The sequence below is a fragment of the Saccopteryx bilineata genome, chromosome 6, assembly GCF_036850765.1.
Source record: "Saccopteryx bilineata isolate mSacBil1 chromosome 6, mSacBil1_pri_phased_curated, whole genome shotgun sequence".
NCBI lineage: Eukaryota > Metazoa > Chordata > Mammalia > Chiroptera > Emballonuridae > Saccopteryx > Saccopteryx bilineata.
Window position 1 is genome coordinate 200,615,705 of NC_089495.1, and position 22,983 is coordinate 200,638,687.

General features: G+C 43.1%; 1 protein-coding gene across 2 annotated transcripts in view; it reads right to left on the reverse strand.

Annotated features, from left to right (window-relative positions):
• CTNNBL1 (catenin beta like 1) overlaps positions 1 to 22,713 on the reverse strand; it is a 160,183-nt gene extending 137,470 nt beyond the window's left edge. For both annotated transcript variants that reach the window (XM_066236851.1, XM_066236850.1), the window contains exon 1: positions 22,559 to 22,713. In XM_066236851.1, coding sequence (XP_066092948.1) covers positions 22,559 to 22,588 — 30 coding nt within the window. In that variant the 5' untranslated portion in view covers positions 22,589 to 22,713. The remainder of the gene's footprint in view (positions 1 to 22,558) is intronic.
• Positions 22,714 to 22,983: the final 270 nt, after the last annotated feature.

Below are 22,983 nucleotides of genomic sequence, written 5' to 3' on the forward strand. Positions count from 1 at the left end.
TCAAGATATTTGACAGCCCCCCACCCCCGCTGTATATTTTAGTTTTCAATGGTTGAGAAAACACAATGATTACAAACAAATACATTATTATCTATTTGGTAACGCTTTTCATTGAATTTGTGTGTTTAACGCCCACATTTGTAAGGGGAGGAAGGAAGCAAGGAGGGAGATCTTGATTTTGAGAGGGATGTTGAGAGATTAATAAGACTCAGTAATTCTGGGGCACTTGAAACATTTCAGACTTTAGGAACCCTTGATCCGACCCAATCACCTATCTGAGGTATGCAGTCTCTTTAAAGTATATCTGCTACACATAGGCTGGGGCTTTCCAACATTTCCAGAGACCAGAAACAACCTCCTCCCTAAATTGTGCCCCCTCCATCTTTGGATCGCTCCGTTCATTAAACTGAGGGGAAACCTTTCAACTTTATTTTCTTCCCTGGTCCCTAATCTTTCTCCTTAATGCATATAAAACAGGTCAGTCTCATTCTCATATTGAAAAAAAAATAAAGCTTCAGATTATTTCAAGACAGTAATCCTATTTCTTTCTTCCTCTCTCATTGCCTTTTCTTTTTTAGAATAGTCACTTTCATAAGGGGGTGGGGGGACATACAACAGAGGAGAAAGAGTAGAGTGTGCATAAATTCCTTCCTACCATTATGTGGGCATTTCATCATCTTAAAGCTTTCTGATATCTCTTAAGATAATCAGACTATAGAATGTCACAAACCCAAGCTTGTAGGATTGGTCTAACCAATTTGAAATGCTCAGAATCAGCTGCTGTTAACCCTGCCTGATTACATTTTGTCAGAATAAAAGGGGGTTTTCAAACATTAATTTCTACCAAACGGTAGTGAGTGGCCTGACCCAGAAGTTACAGATGAGCTGCAGTAATGAGTTTTCCCTTGCCTTTGCTGGCTGCACATTCACCGGTGACATTTTACAACTAGGACTTCTAGCTCAATCAATATTTGCAGGCATGAAACCTGCCAAAGTTAACATCAGGAATCCCTTGCAAATTTGCTTAAGGCACCAGAACTGAAAAAGCTCACAATCTCTAATTCTACAACTACCACCAGCCAAAGTTCACAAGTAGGGATCAAAGTCATCAGATACAGACTGTTCTACCCACCTCAAAGGGTTGTTGTGATGATTAAAACACCTCACAAAGGGGCCCTATGTAAACTACAAAGTGCTATCCCAATGTAAGGAATTCTCATCACATCTAGTGAAAATCCTGGATATCATATATAATTACATATTATGCCTTTACAAGACTTAAAGCTTAAACAGAAATCAGTGAATCATGACAATTCATTACCTTTGTTTCTAAAGGAAAACCACATGCCAAAAACTCCTCAAAATCTCAAAGCTGCATTTACTTAATTCCCAATAAAAAAAATTATGAGTAATTATGAGACCACCATAATTACTGAAAAATGTGGGTCTTATCAACGTCCACAATGTGGGGGGTGGGAGGGAGGTGGAATCGATGTATTACAAATTAAAATTACCAACAGTTTCACTTATGATCTGTAATCTAATTGGATGATAAATAACATGGATATGATTTATGATTTAAATTACTAATCATGAAGACTCTATTTAATCAATTTTTGCTACCAAAAATATTCTTACTCTTTTGTGAAAGCCTGAATATATATATTCATACCACCTCCAAACGGTGAGTAGATTTCTTTTTTAGAAGTACAAACTATAAATTAGCGTCCATGATTTACTTTGACACCTTCTCTGATTAATTCTGAGGCTGTACCAGAGAGCGGAATGTTGATTTGGTGTCTTTATTTATCAAGGCTCAGAGGCACTGGTAAAATTTTGGAAGTTAACTACTTCTATTTTAGGAGAGTTGGGAATGTTTTGTCAGCTACAGCAGAAACATCCCTCATTTATTCACTCAGGAAGTGTTTACTGAGCGAACAGAACCTGAACGTCATTCTATTAGGTGCTGGAGGGAAGATCAGACATCAGTCCAAAAACAATAACATTAGGATTACACTGATCTAAAAGAAGTAACATAATATAGTGCAAAGAACAGCAGACTAATAATCAGAAAGATCAGGGTTCTAGTGAATCACTTAAGAATCACATGACCTTAGATGTCTTTTATAAAAATGACTTATTTATAAAATGCATTTATAAAAATGCTCTGCCTTTTCTCTGCTACCTCACAGGATTGTCTTTAGTAAGATCAGGGAAGTAAGATTATATAAGATAAAGCACTTCAAAAAGAAAACAGAGCCTAGGATTCAATTTCTCTTAATGATCGCTACCTGCAAAGCCCTCTACATACAACCGACTTTTAGAATTATCTGACAAAGAATATAATCACAATTTTGATTTGAAAAGAAAAAATTCTTTGCCACCTCCGTGAGCATATAAAAAAGGACCCAATCTAATTAGAAATCAGGGAAATGCACATGAAAGACGCCACATAACCAAAGCAATCTTGAGAAGGAGGAAAAAAACTGAAGGCATCACACTCCAATTTCAAACTATATTACAAAGCTCTAATAATTAAAGCAGTATGGTACTGGCATAAAAACAGACACATAGATCAATAGAACAGAATAGAGAAACCCAGCAATAAATCCACACATATATGGTCAATTAATGTATAACTAAGGAGCCAAGAATATACAATAAAGGTCAGTCTTTTCAATAAATAGTGGTAGGAAAATTGGACAGCTACATGCAAAAGAATGAAACTAGACCACTATCTTACACCATATATAAATACTAAAATTTATTCAAAATGGATTCAAGAGAGTATAAGACTTGAAATCATAAAACTCCTAGAAGAAAACAGGCGGTAAGCTCCTCGACAAAGGTCTTAGTGATGATTTTTTAATCTGACACCAAAAGCAAAAATAAACAAGTAAAACTACATCAAAATAAAAAGCTTCTGAACAACAAAAGAAACCATCAACAAAATGAAAAGTCAACCTACTGAGTGGAAGAAAATATTTGCAAGTAATGTATCTGATAAGCGGCTAATATCGAAAATATTTAAATATTATTATTAAACAATACTAAATACATTATTTAATATTTAATTTAACATTTTAATTAGTTAATATTAAATTCAATGTTTGATGTTAAGTACTAATTTAATATTAAATAATATTAATATAAATAAATAACTCAACAGCAAACAAATAATCCAATTAAAAATAGGAAGATCTAAGCAGACATTTCTCCAAAGAAGACATTCACGTGGCTGACAGGTACATGAAAAGTTCTTCTAAATCATTAATCACCAGATCATGAGACACAAATCATTTTATTCATTTACAAAATTTAGATGTTTCACAGTTACTCATTAATTCCTTAATGGTAAGGACATGATTTTGGTCTCAAGAGCCTAGGAGGACATTAATTATTACCCTTATTTCTTTTAAAGCTTAAAACTTATTCACGTAAGTCTGTTACATAACAGTTGCCACATTTATTTCAACAAAGACAAAACTCGCATGAAACTTAATCTTGAATATCTTGTTAAAAAGAGTATTTTTCAACATTATGAAAAATACTCTAGAGTCTGAAAACACAGCATGACATTTTAAGATACTTTCCAGCCTTAGAGTACTGATCTACCTCCCTATCTCTCAGTTTGACTGAAGTATCTGGTGTCAGGCCTCAATACATGCTTGTTGATGAGTCCATCAAAAACAATGAAAAGAGATGGTTTCGTGTCTGCTTTTGTCTAAGACGCACTTTATTATCCTCAACTTACTATTTCTAGAAGCTTTATAAACCCTGAGGTTAGCAAAACACTCCACCCCCAATAAAGACAAAGACTGTACGTGAGTTATCCTTTGAGTCAGAACTATTCCCTCCACACAGCAGAAAGAACTTGGGCACACGGTCACATGGAGTGGGACCAAAAGGAATTCTCTGAGGCCTGAATAACGCCTCTTGCCCGGCTACGAACTCCCCCTACAAGCTCCATCTCCACCACCGCTACGCTCGGTCAGGGAGGTTGTGAAACTGACTGGAAAGTGATTTTCAACCAGTAACTGCTCACTTCAAGAAGAGTTTAGGATACTCAATTTCCTAGCAAGCACATGTGGTAGACCAGGTAAGGCAAACAGATCTGGCTGAGCAGGAAGACACTCTAACAGGGGTTAAGACCAGCGTGGCCAACAGTTTTTGCCCCCGGGCCAGATTAGAAAGAAAACTTTTCTCACGAGCCGGACAAAATATTAAAATTAAAAAATGTTAAATACAAAAACGATTCATTTAAGTAAACAAAATTTTATTATGTAATTTGTTTATGAATAAATGTGAGTGAAAAACTTTTTAATATACAATATTATTTTAATAAAAATATAATTACATACTGTATAAATATCCAAACTGTATCGCAATCAATCGGAACAATATTTAATTAATAAAATGAGCTTGAAGGGGTTAGATCGTAAATAAAACAATTATTTCGTTTTACAAACAGCCTGGACACGTTTTCAGTTATCAACTGCAGCTATTGTCTATGCTACAATGCCACTTGATTCAGCACACTTGACCACAAAAATAACGAATTGTTTGACCTTGGGTGTGCACTGGCAAACTCCACCTAAAAGAATGTGGGTTTCACATCGCCGCTAAATGTCAAACAGTTCATATCGAGTACAGACGAGTACAAAAGTTATAAGTCTTTATAATGGAATTTTTAAAAAAAAATAAAGTATCACGAATCCATTAGACCAATTATTGGAAGTTAACCCTAGATTAGTCACACACGGAATTCTTTTCCATGTATCACTATCTTCTTAAATATCTCGATTTCCAATAATCAAAGACGCTTCCACTTCTGAGTAGCTGAGATTTTAAAGCAGCGGAGAATATTAAAAATCCAATCGCGGGCCGCATAAACTCGTTATGTAGGCCGGATCCGGCCCACGGGCCATATGTTGGTCATGCCTGGGTTAAGATAATTAAATGTGACCCTGGCTGGTTTGCTCAGCGGTAGAGCGTCGGCTGGGCATGTAGAAGTCCTGGGTTCAATTCCTGGTCAGGACACACAGGAGAAGCACCCATCTGCCTCTCCACCCTTCCCTTTCTCCTTCCTTTCTATCTCTCTCTTCCCCTCCAACAGCCAAGGCTCCATTGGAGCAAAATTGGCTGGGGTGCTGAGGACGGCCCCATAGCCTCTACCTCAGCTGCTAGAATGGCTCTGGCCGGGCCACAATGGAGCAACACCCCAGGTGGGCAGGGCATCGCCCCCTAGTGGGCATGCCTGGTCGATGGGCGAATGTGGGAGTCTGACTGCCTCCCCACTTCTAACTTTGGAAAAATACAAAAAATAAATTTAAAAAAGATAATTAAATGTCTTATACAATTAAATGAATAGAAGAAAGAAGAAAATGATGAATGAATGAATGAATGAATGAAATAACTGTCCTGAACCACTTCCCCTTCCTCCTTTTGAAAAAGGCATCTTAAAACAGTGCAATGGCAACTGCTTTTTATGTGATGCAAAGACATTATCGTCATTATTATTACATGTTATGACAGCTCTGCTTTCTGATAAAGGAAAGCGAATTTTCATAAGCAGGCCTCCTTGGCGGGTGAATCTCTAGACACTTCCCAACTCAGACAGAGCCATCAAGGAACCAACCCATTAGCTGTCAAGTTAAAATGACTCCAGCAAGCTGGCCCCAGAGCTCCACTGATATCTTTTCAACAACCTCTTAATCTTGTTTATAACACCTGTGTTAAAGCGGCCCAACATCAATCCTACTCACTTGTCTCAGGCTAAAATTACTTAGAAACTTGAGATTCCTGGTAAACATCCCAAAAAACAGAGATGCGCTGGCGGAAAAGCCTTGTGCCCAGGGGAATTCTGCCAGGCACCTCTTTTCGACCACGCTGCATAAGTAAGCCAGGATGGGCCTCAACAGGCACAGTCAGATATAAATCTCACAAAGAGCTTCTTGGGAGGACTGAGGTGTTAAGAATCACAGGGTTTAAAGAAAGCATAAAGAATTCATCCTACAGCTTCCTCGCCCAGTAGTTATCCAAGCTATATAATAATATTTACCACTAACCATGTGCTTATTAGCTACTAGCAACTTAACACTTCATTATCTTTGTAAGCCTGCTAATTCCATTCCCTGTTTCTTCAAGTGAGGAAATCAAGGCTCAGGTGGCCTGCTTAGTGAACTGCCTAAGGTCAAAGAGCTAGAAAATAGTGGAGACAACGGCAGTCAGTCTTACTACAAATCTGTTTCCCAAAGCGACTTAAACGTAAGAAAACATTTAGCAACTCTAGTATTTCCCCTGTTGGAAACCCATTTGTGTTCTGGGCCTATACAAAAACATAAAAGCCCGTGAGACAACTCTGCTACGCCATTCCCATTAACGGGAGTGTGGCACAGTGAGAAGAAAATAGACTTCTGAGGTCGGACACCTAAGTCTCAAGGGTGTGACCTTGAGCAAGTCACCATTGTCTCATCCTTGGAAAAAACTGTCTTGGTGAAGTGCCTAATGTACTACTAAATGTTAAATAAGAAAAAAATACTTACTAAATGTTAAATAAGTACTTACTAAATGTTAAATAAGAAAAAAATATACATATCAAATAGAAATGGATATGCCAGATATAACCAGTATAAAATAAAGACTAATCTTCTTGTTTGTAGATATTAGCTCTTATTTTTTCTTCTATAAGGCTGGGTATAGAGAAAACAGCAATTATGTCCCACAGTAGACTTGCAGTAAATCTGGCAAACAAACGGATCAATCAATCTCTTGCTTTGGAGTCAGAGATAACTCACAGTCTTTACAAAAAACAAAAACAGCCAGTCATCTCAGGTTACTCTAGTATTGGAACTGAGCTTTTATGAAGATCATCGTCTGGTACGTCAGACACGTTTCACCCAACCCAGCGTATCTATGCGTAGAGCCACTATCATTCACAAACACAGCTTAATCTGCTCCCCACCGAGGAGGAGGCAGTAAGAAAGGGAAGGCAAGTGCAGAGGTGCTGAGTCCAGACATACGAAGATGCCTAGGAGAGATCTGTTCAGCACCTGATCATTGATTCAGTTTCATTCACTCAACCCTCACTCTTGACTTTCTTCAGTCAAGAGACGTTTACTGAGCATGTACTATACAGCAGGCACTGATCTGGTCATTGCCCCTGCGGAATGCAAAGTCCACTGGGTAGAAAGACATTGAATCAAGTAATTGCAATAAAGGATTGTTGTGAAAGGCAGTCTCATGCATGCAGTATTTCAAAAGCCCACTCAACCGCATAAGAATGGGCCTGGACTCCTTCCTTCCCAAGATATAAGGAGTTCACACAGGTTGTGCCAGGCTTAGTTGGGAATATCTTACCCTGTTTTCAGGGTCAAAGGGTGTTCCTGTTCCTTCGTTCTCGTTAAGCATGTGTGTCAACGGCCCTCAGGCATACCACCAAGTTTCAGGTCGGGGTCCACCTGCTACGGGGAAGGGAAGTTTCAGGTCGGGGTCCACCTGCTATGGGGAAGGGAGGTACACACAGGCCACATTGGCTGCGGGGCAGTAGGCGCAACATTAGCCGCAGGGACCACGGCACACTGCCAAAGCTGATTTTGCTCTATTTCTTCACTGAGTGAAGCATTATTCCATCCAATGCTTGACCGTGTTGTGTTTTCCTTAGCAACTCCAATACCAAGATGCAACAGGCAGAAGTGTTTAGAGTCCTCCCGGGACTTGGTAACTAACACCCTATATATTGCTCCCCTGGGTTTGAGAACCAGTGCAGGAGGCTCTGCTGGACAAGAATGAAGCACATGGTAGACTGAGGCAGTACAGGCAAGGTGATGGTAATATTCGGTTGCATTCTACTCTCTAGGTTATTTCTTTTTTACGCTACCTCCATCCACCAGAGCTCTCTATTAGGAAAAAGATTCTGCCATCCACTTCCGGGTCATTTTGGGGCAAGTTATTGTATTTAACCTCTGTGAACTTCCTCTCTTTATCTATAAAATGGGAATAAGAACACTGACTTCCCAGGGCTGCCTTCAGGATGAGACAGAATAACATACACAAATCAAACAGCACAATACCCAACTCTCGGTGGGTTTTAATACCTTGTCGTCCCCAGCCCTTTGTTTTGTTCTTTTAGAAGATTGTATTTAGTGATTTTACAGAAAGAGGAGAGGGAAGGAGCAGCAAGAAATATCAACTCGTAGTTGCTTCACTTTTTAGTTGTTCATTGATTGCTTGTCATATGTGCCTTGACCAGGCAAGCCCAGCGTGGGTTTCAAACCTGTGACCTCAGCATTCCAGGTCGATGCCTTAGCCACTGCACCACCACAGCCCAGGCTGTTCTGTTCTTTTGGCTGGGTAACATAAGGAGGAGAAAACAAATGTTATTTTATTTTATTTTAAAAATGACCCCTGGCTGGGTAGCTCAGTCAGTTAGAGTAGTGGTCCCCAACCTTTTTTGGGCCATGGACCGGTTTAATGTCAGAAAATATTTTCACGGACCGGCCTTTAGGGTGGGACGGATAAATGCACAAAATAAAATTATGCGACCAGCGTAAAAACTGTGGTATTTTTAAATATAATTGTTGAACTTACGAGACAAGCGTCAAGAGTGAGTCTTAGACGAATGTAACAGAGGGAATCTGGCATTTTTCAAAAATAAAACATCATTCAGACTTAAATATAAATAAAACGGAAATAATGTAAGTTATTTATTCTTTCTCTGCGGACCGGTACCAAATGGCCCACGGACCGGTACCAGTCCGCGGCCCGGGGGTTGAGACCACTGAGTTAGAGCATCATACTGATACACCAAGGTTAAGGGTTTGATCCCCAGACAGGGCTCATACAAGATTCACCCAGGTAATACATAAATAAGTGAAATAAGAAACTGATTTCTCTCTCCCTCTCTCTTTCTCTCCCTTCCTCTCTGAAATCAATGTTAAAAAATAACAATTTCGGCCCTGGCCGGTTGGCTCAGTGGTAGAGCGTCGGCCTGGTGTATAGAAGTCCCGGGTTCGATTCCCAGCCAGGGCACACAGGAGAAGCATCCATCTGCTTCTCCACTCCTCCCCCTCTCCTTCCTCTCTGTCTCTCTCTTCCCCTCCCGCAGCCAAGGCTCCATTGGAGCAAAGATGGCCCGGGCGCTGGGGATGGCTCCTTGGCCTCTGCCCCAGGCGCTGGAGTGGCTCTGGTCGCAACAGAGCGATGCCCCGGAGGGGCAGAGCATTGCCTCCTGGTGGACAGAGCGTCGCCCCCTGGTGGGCGTGCCGGGTGGATCCCGGTCGGGCGCATGCGAGAGTCTGTCTGACTGTCTCTCCTCATTTCTAGCTTCGGAAAAATACAAAAAATAAAATAAAATAAAAAAATAACAATTTCTATAAGCTCCTCTATGAACCTCTTTTCACTCATTTCAAAACAGGAATATACCATCCCTATAAGTAACCCCCTTCTCCCACAAAGACAATCTGTCAGTCACAGGCAAATCTGCCAGAATGCACAGGCAGTGTTTCAGGCCCAGCGGCACCCCCACCCCCCAGTGCTACCCCGTCAGGCTCAGTGCCACGGTCCTGAAAACCGCCACACTCGCCGCACTTAACAATCTAAGTTTGCATGGTCAGAGGGCCTCTGCTTCACACAACGTGAACCGTGGCTAAAAACTGCTTTCATAATTAAAGAGACTTCGCCTCTTACTGACAATCCAAACGAGAACATGAAGCCGAATATCAGACCAGCTAACCAGTCTCCATCTTGCTCTAATGGTAGTTTTAAGCATACGGAGAGGACAGGGGGAAATTATTAATTTAAACAAAATGTTTAATCTTCTAATTATAGGACAGGCTCCAAGAGGACGGAAAGCGATTTGCAGTCTTCATTACGAAATCCCCATGAGATCACTGGCACGAGTCGTGTCGGCCAGAAGGCAGGCACCATCTCTCCACTCATTCTCCCCACTGACCCTATCGTGTCCTTATAGGTTCCGTGGGGGCAGGAAAAGGAATCTTTAACAAAAAAAATAGGTGGGGGCGGGGAAAGAATCAGAATTTCAGTCTCCCAAGTTCATTACGCTGAGTGAGGTGTCAGGATCCCCAGGGAGAAGCCACAGAGACACGACTCAGTGACTTCCCGTTGGCAGGCTGAGTTGGCAGGCTGAGCAGCCAGAGGGCCTTTGAAACTCGAGTCTGGTCAAACCTGCCCGGCTCCCGTGGTGCTTACACAATTCCTTGTATTTGCTGGAAAGTCCTGCCATCAGTGGTAAGAGATGCATCCATCAGTGGTAAGAGATGCATCGCGAATTAGGGTGGTGCCCACCCCCGGCCCTCTGATCAGAAGGAATTCTGGTCCTCTGCAGATATGATGTACCACTGCTAATTTGTGTTATCTCTGCCAGTTCAGATCCCTGTGTGCTAACTCAGGAGAAGAACTCTCTGCCGACCAACTCTGACAAGTCTGAGGGCAGAACTCCCACTGGGGCATCAGCAGACAGTGAGGGCTGGCAGGCAATTATTCCCTTTCATTAGGGAAAGTTCTTTTTAAGTTTGTTTTTTCTAATTTTGAAAACAAAAAGTAGCCATGCACAGCCTCTGCTCACTGCAGTGACGTATGCAACTGGCAGAAACGGCAATGACTCCCTAAGCCAACTGAAAAAGATATCCTGGAAGTAACCAGAAATGGCTGTGCTCCTTTGATCACCCACCGTAATACAAAACCAGACACTGAGAGGATGGCCACAGCAGATCTGGACAAAGCAGCGGTGATATTTAATCATCAGTCCAGACCATCTGCGACTGTTTTGCAGAAGCACATAGAGCTGATGGATTCCAAAGCTTCCTAGAAGTTACCAGGTGCTGAGGGCAGCTGCATTGTCCTCAGGTCCGCCAGGGGCTGCCTTCTTCATTCTCTCCAGGCCAGGGTGCTCAACAAAAGGCACCCTGCCCACAGTTCCTGTGCCAAGCCTGGCACGCAGATAGTGTTGCTTCTTGATTAAGCCAGAGCACAGATTAAATGTTTAGAACTGGGAGAATCTGCAAACAACCTAGGTAGGAAAGCAATTATCCGAGGGAGAGCACAGGCGTCAGCTGCAGCCCTCGGCAGCACGAGGGTGACTTCTCTGCCTTGAACGAGTCAGCCAGCCAGGCTGCCCCGCACAATCCATTCTCCGTTCCACAGATGCAGTGGTCTTTCCAAACCTAAACCGAAAGGTGTCACTCCACAGCCTAAACCCCTAATGGCTTCCCGCTGTACTGACAATAACATCTAAAAATGTTACAGTTTCCCTTGCTCCCACAGCTGACCCTGTCCTTAACTCCACCGTCCCCTGCCCGCTCACCATGCTCTAGTCACACTGCCTCAAACGTCACCCGCTTATTCCCACCTTCGGGCCTTTGTATTGGATTTTCCCTTGGCCGAGCCTGCTGTTCCCGCGGCACCTCACATTGCTGGATCTTTCTCATTCAGTTCTCAGCTCAAATGCTACCACCTCAGAGAGGCCTTCTAGAACATTCTGATGTTCCCCAAACCTCTATTACATCAGCCTTTTCCCCCTTCATATCCCTATTTGACTACCTTGTTTTTGTTTATCTAGTACTTGTTTGCTCTTTGAGGTGTTCTTATGCGTTTCTGTTTTTTCCCGTTTATTGTCTGTCTTGAACCCTGGATATAAGGTCCATAAACAGAAAGAACCCTGATGGCCTGTGCACCACTCTATTCCCAGAGTCTAGTACAACAGCTTGATTTAGTAGGTATTCCATAAATATTTGTTAAATAACTAAAGAATGGAAGGTTCAATATGGGTCACTAATCCAAATAACACCAAACAAACTGTTCACCAACCAACCACACCTGCCTCTGGAACACAGTTGGCCACATGCAGAGAAAAGCATCGTAATACTCTGTGCTCGACTGCAAATCCTTCGGACGTTGCTGGGTAATTGAGCGGAAGGAGATACCTGCTCACAGGCAACTGACGATCTAAAATGAGTTAGGAGCTGAACATGTACTGCAGTCGCCTCGCCGGATCTCTCCCTGAACTTGGCATGAAGATGGTCCAGTGCTCTTTACCAAGCCACAATGGAGTCGAGGCCCTAAAGTTCAGGTCGCCACTTTCAGATCAGCCCCTCCTGGAATTTCAGGGCGAAGAAAATGATTTTGAACTCCTCAGCTGAAAGACTAGAATCGAACGGCCGACTTTGGAGAAGGACAGAGAATTCCTGCTACACTTTCTCCTAACTCCAGTCACCACAGCTATACAAAACTCAGACCAAACCAACCACTTCCCTCAGGAACCTTAGGGGAAAAAAGAAGAGTAATTTATAAATGAAGATTCCTGGCAGTAGAACAGAGGGAGAGTGAGGTATCTAGGTAATATGAAAGAGACCTGGAGAAGATTACTGTGTTGATGACATAATTCTCGATGTCAATGACTGCTAACTGTGGTGGACAGGGTGTGCTTTATCTACTGGGAACGGTCCATACTGTGGCGCGTGGGGGTGACAAACTGCTCTCATTTCCTTTTATAGCATTCTAAACCTTCATCTCCAGGAAACCAATGACCTTGGGAATACTAACGCTGCTTTGCAGAACTCAAGAAAAACATTCTTTTTATAGCATATGCAGTTTGTGATTATATCAATAATAAAAATTAACAGCTAACATTTACGGGGCACTTACTATGTGTCAGGCACTAAACTACTGAGCACTAATCACACTGTCTCATTTAATCCTATATTTTAAAGATGGTGAGGCAAGATAAGTACTATTATATAATCTCCATTTTAAAGATGAAGACCTGAGGCTTAATGAGGTTAATTAACTGAACCCAGGTCACATAAATAAAGATGCCAATGGGCACACTCAGAACCTCATGTGCTTTGAATTATTTTCTCCACAAGTGCTGGAGAAATTCTTTCCTTCAAGTTATTTTGAACCACCCACATTCTCCAATGTATAGTCCTTTTTATACATAAAAACTCTATGGGTAAGCCTTCTAAATTCAATCTCCCAATTGAAACAATGACCACCTAGTGAGAGACTGCAGAAAGGTAAGGCGGTCTTCCTCAAATTCACCTCCAAAATTAGGCATCTCAATAAGACCTATCTCTACGAAAGTTGCAATAGGTCGGGCTGAAGTCTATGATCAGAGAAGAGTGTTCTGTTGGCTTATGGAGAAGATAAACCCACATTCACCATGCCAAGATGAGATCCACAAAGGTAGTAGGTAGACAGCTAGAAAGCTACTTCCTTGGCCAAGTCTCACGAGTCTGAAGTAAGATGATGGCGTTCGAAGTAGAATGGGAAGGACAGAGAGAAGACTGCTGAAGAAACAGCTCTGCAAAGCCTTCCCACCTTGCCAACGGCAGAGCCGCTCCTGCCCCGGGCTCCTGCCTCTGTAAACAGCACCTACCCTGCGTCCTGGGTGACCAGTGTTCAAACAGGTGGGATGTCCCCACTAGTGTGTCAGCTCCACGAGAACAAGAACTGTGACTTAATCACTTCGGCTCCTAACAGCGTGACTCCTGAGAGAGGAACTAGTCCCCTGCTTATGAGCGTCTATGATCCCCGAGGGAAAAAGAGCCTTGTCTTTGAATCTGTGAGCCCTTTCATCTTTGAGAAAGAGCTCCGAGGCGTCTTTTGAGTCTACTGACCAGTGACACTCCTGACTCAAATGCAACCTCAGAGGTAAGGTGTGGGGCAGGCGGACAGATGCAGGGAATTGTGCGATACCAGAAGACGGGCCAGCATGTTCCGTACACAGGACACCCAAATCAGGGCTAGAGACCTTGAGCTATCCACAGGAAGGTGCTGAAAGACAGAAAAACAGGTGAAGCGAGAAAATCTTCAGTCTTAAAGAAGGCATTGGCAACCTTCAAGAACAGAGAGGTTAGACAGTCTACAAAATAACTGATAAAAAAAAATGTCAAGATCATAGAAGACAAAGAAAATGATTAAATGCAACAAGAGATGCTGCGTAGGATCCCGGAACAGAAAAAGGACGTTAGTGGATAAACTGGTGACATCTGAACTCAGTCTGCAGTTTAGTTACTGGTATATAAATGTTAATTTCCTGGTTTTGATCACTGGACTATGGTTATAAAATATGTTAACTTTAGGAGATGCTGAGTGAGGAGTATATGAAAAATCCTTAACTATTTTGAAAATTATCTGTAGGTTAAAAATTAGTTCAAAATAAGAAGTTAAAGAAAGAAGGTAGATTTTATAGCAAGAGTAGCAAGAAGGAAGTGGAGGAACACTCAGAAACTGAAGTAAAAGATTCGAATCAAACTTTCCTTATGTCTAAAATGAAAGAGAGTTACAAGTCAGCAAGCCAGTAAGATATTCGAACAGCAGCTTTCCAAAAGGGGGAGAAACCGGAGCACACTGAAGGTGTGTGCTGGTTCATTCACTGACATTGAACAAGCACTGATTAGGCATCAGTGACAGGCAGACGCTGCTTGGTGCTGGCCCTGCCTCTGAGATCCCCGTCTAGCGTCCAAGGAGACAACACACGGGTACTGTTTCGCCAGTATGGAAAGAACGCACTCGGGGAAGACAGAGGGTGAAAATGTTGCTCGGGGAGGAAAGAACTTCAGAAAAAAAATCACTCAGGAGATGAAACAGAAAACACCATGAAATGAGAACAGCACATCAGAGCAGATTTTATCTGTTACTGAGTCTCACTACTAACAACAAGTAACTTCAAAAAGCACTAGCCTAAACTATCAAGCAAAAAAGAGCCTATCTTGTGACTCTATAAAATGACAGCATGATTAGGATGACATACTCAGGGTTATAAGTAAAACGGGGCCACCACAGGATGAAAACATATCTGAGCACAATGTGTTCAGCCCCCAATGTTTCTGAGATGCCCGCCATCAACAAAAACTACAGAAGAGCCCGAGTCCAGACCACATGACTTTGAGAGAAAGAGGCAGATAATAAGAAATGGAAATGATTAACACACAAGAAAAAATGCTTATTCGAGCAAACTTGCACTAACACTTTATATACCTACTAGACTACTGGGAAAATTAAATTATGACAACCAGTAGTGTCAAGATTGCAGTAAAACTAAACCCCACGCTGCTCTCGGCGTTGCAAACTGAGAAACAATGAACTCCATATGGGTACTATGTATACTGCTAACAGAACTACAGCTAAGGTGACCCCGTCACCTCTTGCCTCTGCCCTCATTTACTCAAAGCTCTGAACCTTTCACTCCCCACACTGTCACTCTCACAAACCCAAGTCAAGAATGATTCTCGGCCCTGGCCGGTTGGCTCAGTGGTAGAGCGTCGGCCTGGCGTGCAGGAGTCCCGGGTTCGATTCCCGGCCAGGGCACACAGGAGAAGCGCCCATCTGCTTCTCCACCCCTCCCCCTCTCCTTCCTCTCTGTCTCTCTCTTCCCCTCCCGCAGCCGAGGCTCCATTGGAGCAAAGATGGCCCGGGCGCTGGGGATGGCTCCTTGGCCTCTGCCCCAGGCACTAGAGTGGCTCTGGTTGCAACCGAGCAACGCCCCAGATGGGCAGAGCATCTCCCCCTGGTGGGCATGCCAGGTGGATCCCGGTCGGGCGCATGCGGGAGTCTGACTGCCTCTCCGTTTCCAACTTCAGAAAAATTAAAATAAATAAATAAATAAAAGAATGATTCTCCCCAGCCTCCTTCATTACCCACGAATTCTGACTCATTCAAGATGGAGATTCCGCCTGACTAGGCGGTGGCGCAGTGGATAGAGCATCAGACTGGGATGCGGAGGACCCAGGTTCAAAACCCCGAGGTCGCCAGCTTAAGCGCCGATTCATCAGGTTTGAGCAAAGCTCACCAGCTTGAGCCCAAGGTCGCTGGCTTGACCAAGGGGTTACTCGGTCTGCTGAAGGCCCACGGTCAAGGCACATATGAGAAAGCAGTCAATGAACAACTAAGGAGCTGCAATGAAGAATTGATGCTTCTCATCTCTCTCCCTTCCCATCTGTCTGTCCCTGTCCCTTTCTCTGTCTCTGTCACAAAAAAAAAAAAAAAAAGACTGAGATTCCAACATTATCTCCCTTTTCTTCAATGGCCAAACCCATCCCATCGATACCGCCCCTCTCCGGGCATATCCAGCCATTCCTTCCACCATGCTTTATTCACAGATGTTAAAATGTCTGTCTCACTCCTTCAATTATGAATTCTTTAAGGTCCAGACAACATCTTAATAATTTTAGTACACACAATATTTAGCACAGGATATGGCTCATGGTAATTACTAAGGACAAACGGGAGGGGGAAAGGCCACATGAATAAAGAAATTCACTGCACCTGACCAGGTGGTGGCACAGTGGCTAAAGCGTGGGATTGGGACACGGAGGACCCAGGTTTGAAAGCCCGAGGTTGCCAGCTTGAACGGGCTCATCGGGTTTGAGCAAGGCTCACCAGCTTGAGCCCAAGGTCTGCTGTAGCTCCGGTCAAGGCACGTATGAGAAAGCAATCAATGAACAACTAAGGAACCACAACAGAGTTGATATTTCTCATCTCTCTCCCTTCCTGTCTGTCTGTTCCTATCTGTCCCTCTCTCTGTCTGTCACAGAAGAAAGAAAAAAGAAATTCATTGCAATATTATTTCCAAGAAAAAAAAATCTGAGACCACCTAAATACTCCATTATAAAGGAACAATTAGGGAAGAATGGTCAGTCTATCACTAGACCAAATATATATAAATATTAACGTTAATAATAACATGAAGACTATGTAGAAACACAAGAAAAATTTCTGACAATATTAAATTGAAAACAGTGAATGCACAATAGTTACAACCATGCAAAAATACCTAGGGACTATGGGAATATAAAAATCCTTATTAGATTAGGGGAGTAGTTTTCCTTTTCTCAAGTACATGCTTTAATACTGGTCCTGTCAGTTTACGGTCACTAAAAAAACTTTATTACAAAAAGAAGAAATAATAAGGGGATCCCTGGCCAGATAGTTCAATTGGTTAGAGCGCCATCCCAAAGCACTGAGGTTGCCGGTTCAATCCCTGGTCAGGGCACACACAGGAACAGATCGTTGTTTCCTGTCTCTCTCTTTCTCTCCCTTCCTTTCTCACTAAAATCAATAAATAAAATTTTTTCAAAAAATAATAAGGGGAAAACAACATGATTATGGATTCCTATAAGCACCTGCAATCTAAGGAAATGCTACAATATCACTGACAGGTGACGAGGCGTGGGTATCCTCAATACTGCCCAAACCAAGGGCCTCTGACCCCAATCTGCCTCAAACAGAACACTTCTCATGTCACAAAGCAAAGTCATTCGCACTGAGCCAAGCTGCACTAAATGTGAATTCTTTATTGCAAAACCTCAGGTGTAAGAACTTCTCCCAGACATCTGTGGAATTAGTATTAATGAGAATGCCCTGGAGTTCACAGACGCGCCTATGCGGCAGAAACTTCTCAGCCAAGGAAGTGCTGGGCACACTTCTTGATGAGATGTCTAAGCCTGAAGGCATCAGAAAGGTACATTTCCATATTGAGAACATAACTGGTTTCCTCTTTAAGACATTCCCAACACCTCCTGTCCACATTGTAATTCTCCTGTCTTCTTAAATGAATAGTTAACACCTGTCAAGCATACCAGGCCTACCCAGAGAAGCCCGGGCTGCCTAACTCTATTACTAGAAGAACCGATCTCAGCAGAAAACTGGAATCTTCCCACCGAGTTGCCTGAAAAATGAAATTTAGTGAGCACACACAAAAGGTTAAATATAATAAATATTTCTTGACATGACTTTTTTTTTTTTGCTTACGTTGACCTCTGAATTTTAGGAAAGAACCAGAAGTTATATAGCCCAACCCCCTCATTTTAGAGGCAATTTTATAAGTGATTAAAAAAAATAATAAAGATGTATAAAGAGGGAAAGTGACTTGTCCTGAATTACTCAGATAAATAATGATAAAGGTAGGATTAAAACTCAAATCTTCCAGATTTTCAGCCCTGGTTCATTCTAGTACATCAAGCTTTTCTGTCCCTTGACATCTCTGGAGCTCTTGGTCTAAATAATTAATAACATAGAATTTTAAAGCTACAAGGGACCTCAGAGAGCCTTACTTAATCCCCTCATTAGGCAAATGAGGAAACTGAGGCCCAGAAAGATTAAGTGATTTAATTTGCTCTCAATATCTTGGATGTCTGGGAAAAAGTATAACTTCAGCTCAAAAAACTGCAAACTAATGGCCATGAGAAAGGAGGAGAATGTCTCTGCTAGAGAAAATTTTAAAAGAAATGTAGATTATTCTAGACAGGGGGAAATCTCAAAATGTGGTCGCTGGACCAACAGCATCACATCACCTGGGATCTTGTTAGAAATGCAAAGTCTAAAATCCCAGGGGGGATTCACCGGCTCAAACCCTGGGGGTGGGGATGTTCACACCAGACAACTCTGTTCCCGCGTGTCCCCGAGAAACGAACTTTAGTAGTGATATTGATGGCCATAACCAATGGCACTTAAATTTACCGAGTCCTCTATACGTGTACCATATTTCAATTGTTAAAGTTTTTAAAAAGCTGAATACAGAATGGAAAACTAGATTTGGACATTCAGAAGGCTCCAGTTCCACCTCTGCTCCTTCCCGGCTCTTCGACCTTGGTCAGGTAATGGGACCTCTCAAGCTTGAGTTTCCTTTTCTATAAAAAGGCAAGCCAGGGGCACATTGAAAATTAAATGGAAGAACTTATCTGAAAGCACTTAAACTCGGCCTCTGGCAGAGCAGACAGACTTTCCAGAGGTGGTTAAGAGCTCCAGCAAGGAGATAGGTATTTTTTTTGTGTGCCTCATCTATGCAACAGGGATTAAAAATAGCACCTGCCTCATACAGTTATTATAAGAATTCAGAGAGATGCTGTAAGTAAGTATGCACCTTTTGCAGCTATAAAATGCTACTGGTGTTTTTTAAGCCCTGGCCAGTGGCTCAGTGGATAGAGCATTTGATTGGCATATGGAAGTCCCGGGTTCAATCCCAGTCAGGGCACACAAGAGAAGCAACCATCTGCTTCTCCTCCCCTTCCTCTTCCTTCCTCTGCCTTCCTCTCCCTCTTCCCCTCTTGCAGCCAGTGGCTCAATTGGTTTGAGCATGGCCCTGGGCACTGAGGACAGCTCAGAGGATAGCTCAATTGATTCGAGCATCGAGCATCGGTCCCAGATGGGGTTGCCGGGTGGATCCCAGTCGAGGCGCATGCAGGAGTCTGCCTCATTATCTCCCCTCCTCTCACCTAAAAAAAAAAGAACTACTGTTTTTAAAGAGCTTTTGTATCCATTAACTCATAGACGATCCTCATGACTTCCACAAAAGGATGGGGCATTTGAATGATTACAGACTATTTGCAGACTGTACTATCTTTTAGGAACAAGAGGGGTGGACAGTGATCTTTCAAAAAGGAAAATGCGCCTGACCTGTGGTGGCACAGTGGGATAAAGCATAGATTTGGAACACTGAGGTCACGGGTTCGAAACCTCAGGATTGCCTCGTCAAGGCACATATGGGAGTTGATGCTTCCTGCTCCTGCCCCTTCTCTCTCTCTCTCCCTCTTTCCCTCTCTGTCCTCTCTGAAAATTGAATAAAATCTTTAAAAAAAAAAAAAAAGGAAAATGCATGAACAGTGCATGTGTGGGATGAACAACGCTAGAAATAAGGAGATCAGGATTCTGCAATCAACTCTACCACTATAACTTCAGCAAAACCCCTCTACCAAAATGGAGTTCACTTTTCACCCGCAAACAAGTAGGTTGAACAAAGTTATCCGTAACATCTCTCCAAATAAAATTCAAACTCCTTATCATGGCCCACTTGAAGGCCGACATTGTCTATTACCTGCCTACATCTCCAACTTCATCACCGGCCATTCTCCTGCTCACTCGCCATGTTCCAACTGCATCCAAGCTCTTTCTGATCCCCTAACAGGCTGCACCAGCTTCTACCTCAAAGCCGACGTGCTTGCTTTTCCCTCTGCCATGACCACTCTGCCCTTTCCACGCGACTGGCTCCTTCTCAGCCTCCAGTCGTTTCCTGTCCGTTCCTCAGAGTCCTTCCCAGACCACGTCATCTAGTAACAGGTCTTGTCTCCCACTCCCAGGGGTGATTTTCTTGAGCAGCATTGTCCAATAAAAATATTTTTAAAGCCACAAATAAGCCAAATATATAACTTTAAATTTTCTAGTAGAAACATGAAATGTTTTCAAGGTGACATTAATTTTAGTAATAAATTTTCTCTAAGCCAGTATATCCTGAGTATTACCATTTCAACATATAATCAACAGAAAAATTACTCATCTATTTTACATTCAATTTGAACTAGCCACATTTCAAGTGCTGACTGTCACATGTGCCCCGTGGCTATCACAGTGAGCAGTGCGGTTCTATAGTATTACCTGCATACTCTTCAAACCACTTACCACAGTCTGAACTCTTGTTTATTCACTTATTATCTTGTTACTTCCCCCACCAGATTATAAGCTCCACTTAAAAGCAAGAACCTTCTCTGTTTAATTCAATTTTGTATACTCAGTGGACACAGAGCCTTGCATAGTAAGGGTTCAATAAATATTTGTTGAGCAAATGAATGAATCTCTTCTAGCTTTAACATTACATGAGTCAATGGCTAGCCATTCTATGACCCAAATAGATGTACAATCACTCATGCAATAACTCTATTTCCTTTCTTTCATGTTCAATTACAGTTTTTAAAAAGAGCAATATCGCCCTGGCCAATTGACTCAGTGGTAGAGCATCGGCCCAGCATGTGTAAGTCCCGGGTTCTATTCCCGGCCAGGGCACACAGGAGAAGCACCCATCTGCTTCTCCACCCTTCCTTCTCTCCTTTTTCTCTCTCTCTTCCCCTCCTGCAGCCAAGGATTCAATGGAGCAAAAGTTGGCCCAGGCGCTGAGGATGGCTCCATGGCCTCTGCCTCAGGGGCTAGAATGGCTCCAGTTGCAATGGAGAAACACCCCAGATGGGCAGAGCATTGCCCCCTAGGGGGCTTGTTGGGTGGATCCCGGTTGGGCGCATGTGAGAGTCCGTCTCTCTGCCTCCCCTCTTCACACTTCAGAAAAATACAAAAAAAAAAAAAAAAAAAAGAGAGAGAGAGAGAGAGAGAAATCTCTTGGCTATATCTCTCCTCATTGCTTATAAGTTGTGTTTAACCTCCAAGGTCAGTTTTTTGTAGAGTGGCTGAAGTACTGTCCCGAATATGATTGCTAACATTTATTAGATATTTACTATTTGACAAGCATTGGTCTAAGCTTCGTAAGAGACCTATGTAGTCGAGACCAACAATGCTCGCATTTATGATGAGAAAACCAAGGTACAGACAGGTCAAGTATCCTGTTCAAGGTTACAGCAGCCAGTTATTAGCAAAACAGAGATTCCAGGCAACATGGGGCTCCAGACTCATGACTCTTAATTACCTATTCTCTTTCTGCAGAGCCAGTCTGATACAAATATAAGTTCAGTAGCCAAGTTAACAGGTAAGTAGCTACATTAAAAAGTAAACAGAAATGGGTAAAATTTAAATATATTTTATTTCACCCATTATCTATAATGATCATTAAACCAACATGATCAATATCAATGTCATCGATATAATTAATATGATCATAGTCAATATAAAAATTTTACTTCACACTGAGTCTTCCAAATCCAGTGTGATTTTAAACTTAAAACAGTATTTCTCAATTCAGATTAGTCCCATTTCAAGTGTTCAACAGCCATATGTGGCTAGCAGCTACAATACTGGACAGAACAGCTAGCTATACTGCCTCTCACAAGGGGCCTCTTTAGGAAGTCAAGAGAGAAAGCTTTTGAGCTGGGAGACAGGAGACTTCCACTCTAACCCCAGCTCTTACTTGTTGAGCGCCTTTGGACAAGTCCTTTCGGCCACCATTTCCCCACAAGTACCCTGAACAAGGAAGGGGGACAAGAAGATTCCTAGGGATCCATTCCATTCTAGAATTCCAAGCAGTTCCCAACATCTGGAAAGTTAATATGGGTACAGCTTACTATTCTTCATAGAAATCAGCTTTCCCATCCGTGAGCTGATAAGAGTTCTCAAACAACCCTACTTCTTATTACTGTCTCCGTTTTAAATACACAAAACCTGAGGTTCAAAGAGGGCTAAGTGACTTATCCAAAAGCCACACATTGCAAAGTCAGCGGAGGAGCCGAGGCTCGGATGCAAGGAAGACCAGTGCCCACCACCACCACCATCAGCTCAATGGCTGGGGAAGAGCAGAGATGAAGGGGGTGGTCGTGAAGGCAGCCTGGGGCCTTCAGAAGCGTTGAAGGGAGCCAGGCCCAAGGGGAGGGTGAGGAGGAGCCCAGACTGGGGCTGAGAAGGGGCTCGAGCCTTGAGAAGGAATAAACTTTAAGACCCTAGGAGGGAGTGAAATGAAACGAGAGGCTCGTATCTCGGTGGCGTGGTTAGTGAGGGGGCCTGGGCCCGACACCGGAGAGGAGGTGAGGTCGGGGGCTCTGGTCCTGCGATCTGAGACCCCTGCAAGGGTGAGGGTCCGGTCCTCCGGCTCGCTCGCCCCCCCTACCTGGTAGCTCAGAAGTTCGCCCACATCCATGGTTCCAGGCCCAGCTAACACCGGTAACCCGGGTTCCTTTCCTCCACTCACAGCCTAATCACAGCCGCTTCAGCAGCAGCTCCAGCCACATTGCCGAAAAGCGCCGTGAGCGGGGACGCAGACCAATGAGGTAAAAGTGCGCGCGACGCGCGAGCCAGCCACACTGCCGTAAAGACAGCGCTGCCGTAAAGCGTGCTGCATCTGTGACAGCACTGCTTCCGCCCGGAGCCTGAAGGAAAGGGGCGGAGACTTGAAGGAGGGCGGGGCCCTGAGAGAAAAGACCTTAGGAACAGAAATTGGTTGAGCACTACCTAAGTGCAGGGTGGGGGTCCTGTGTTTCACAGGATCTCTCACGTTCCTTTTAGGGACCCAGGCAATTTTATCCTGACTTCACA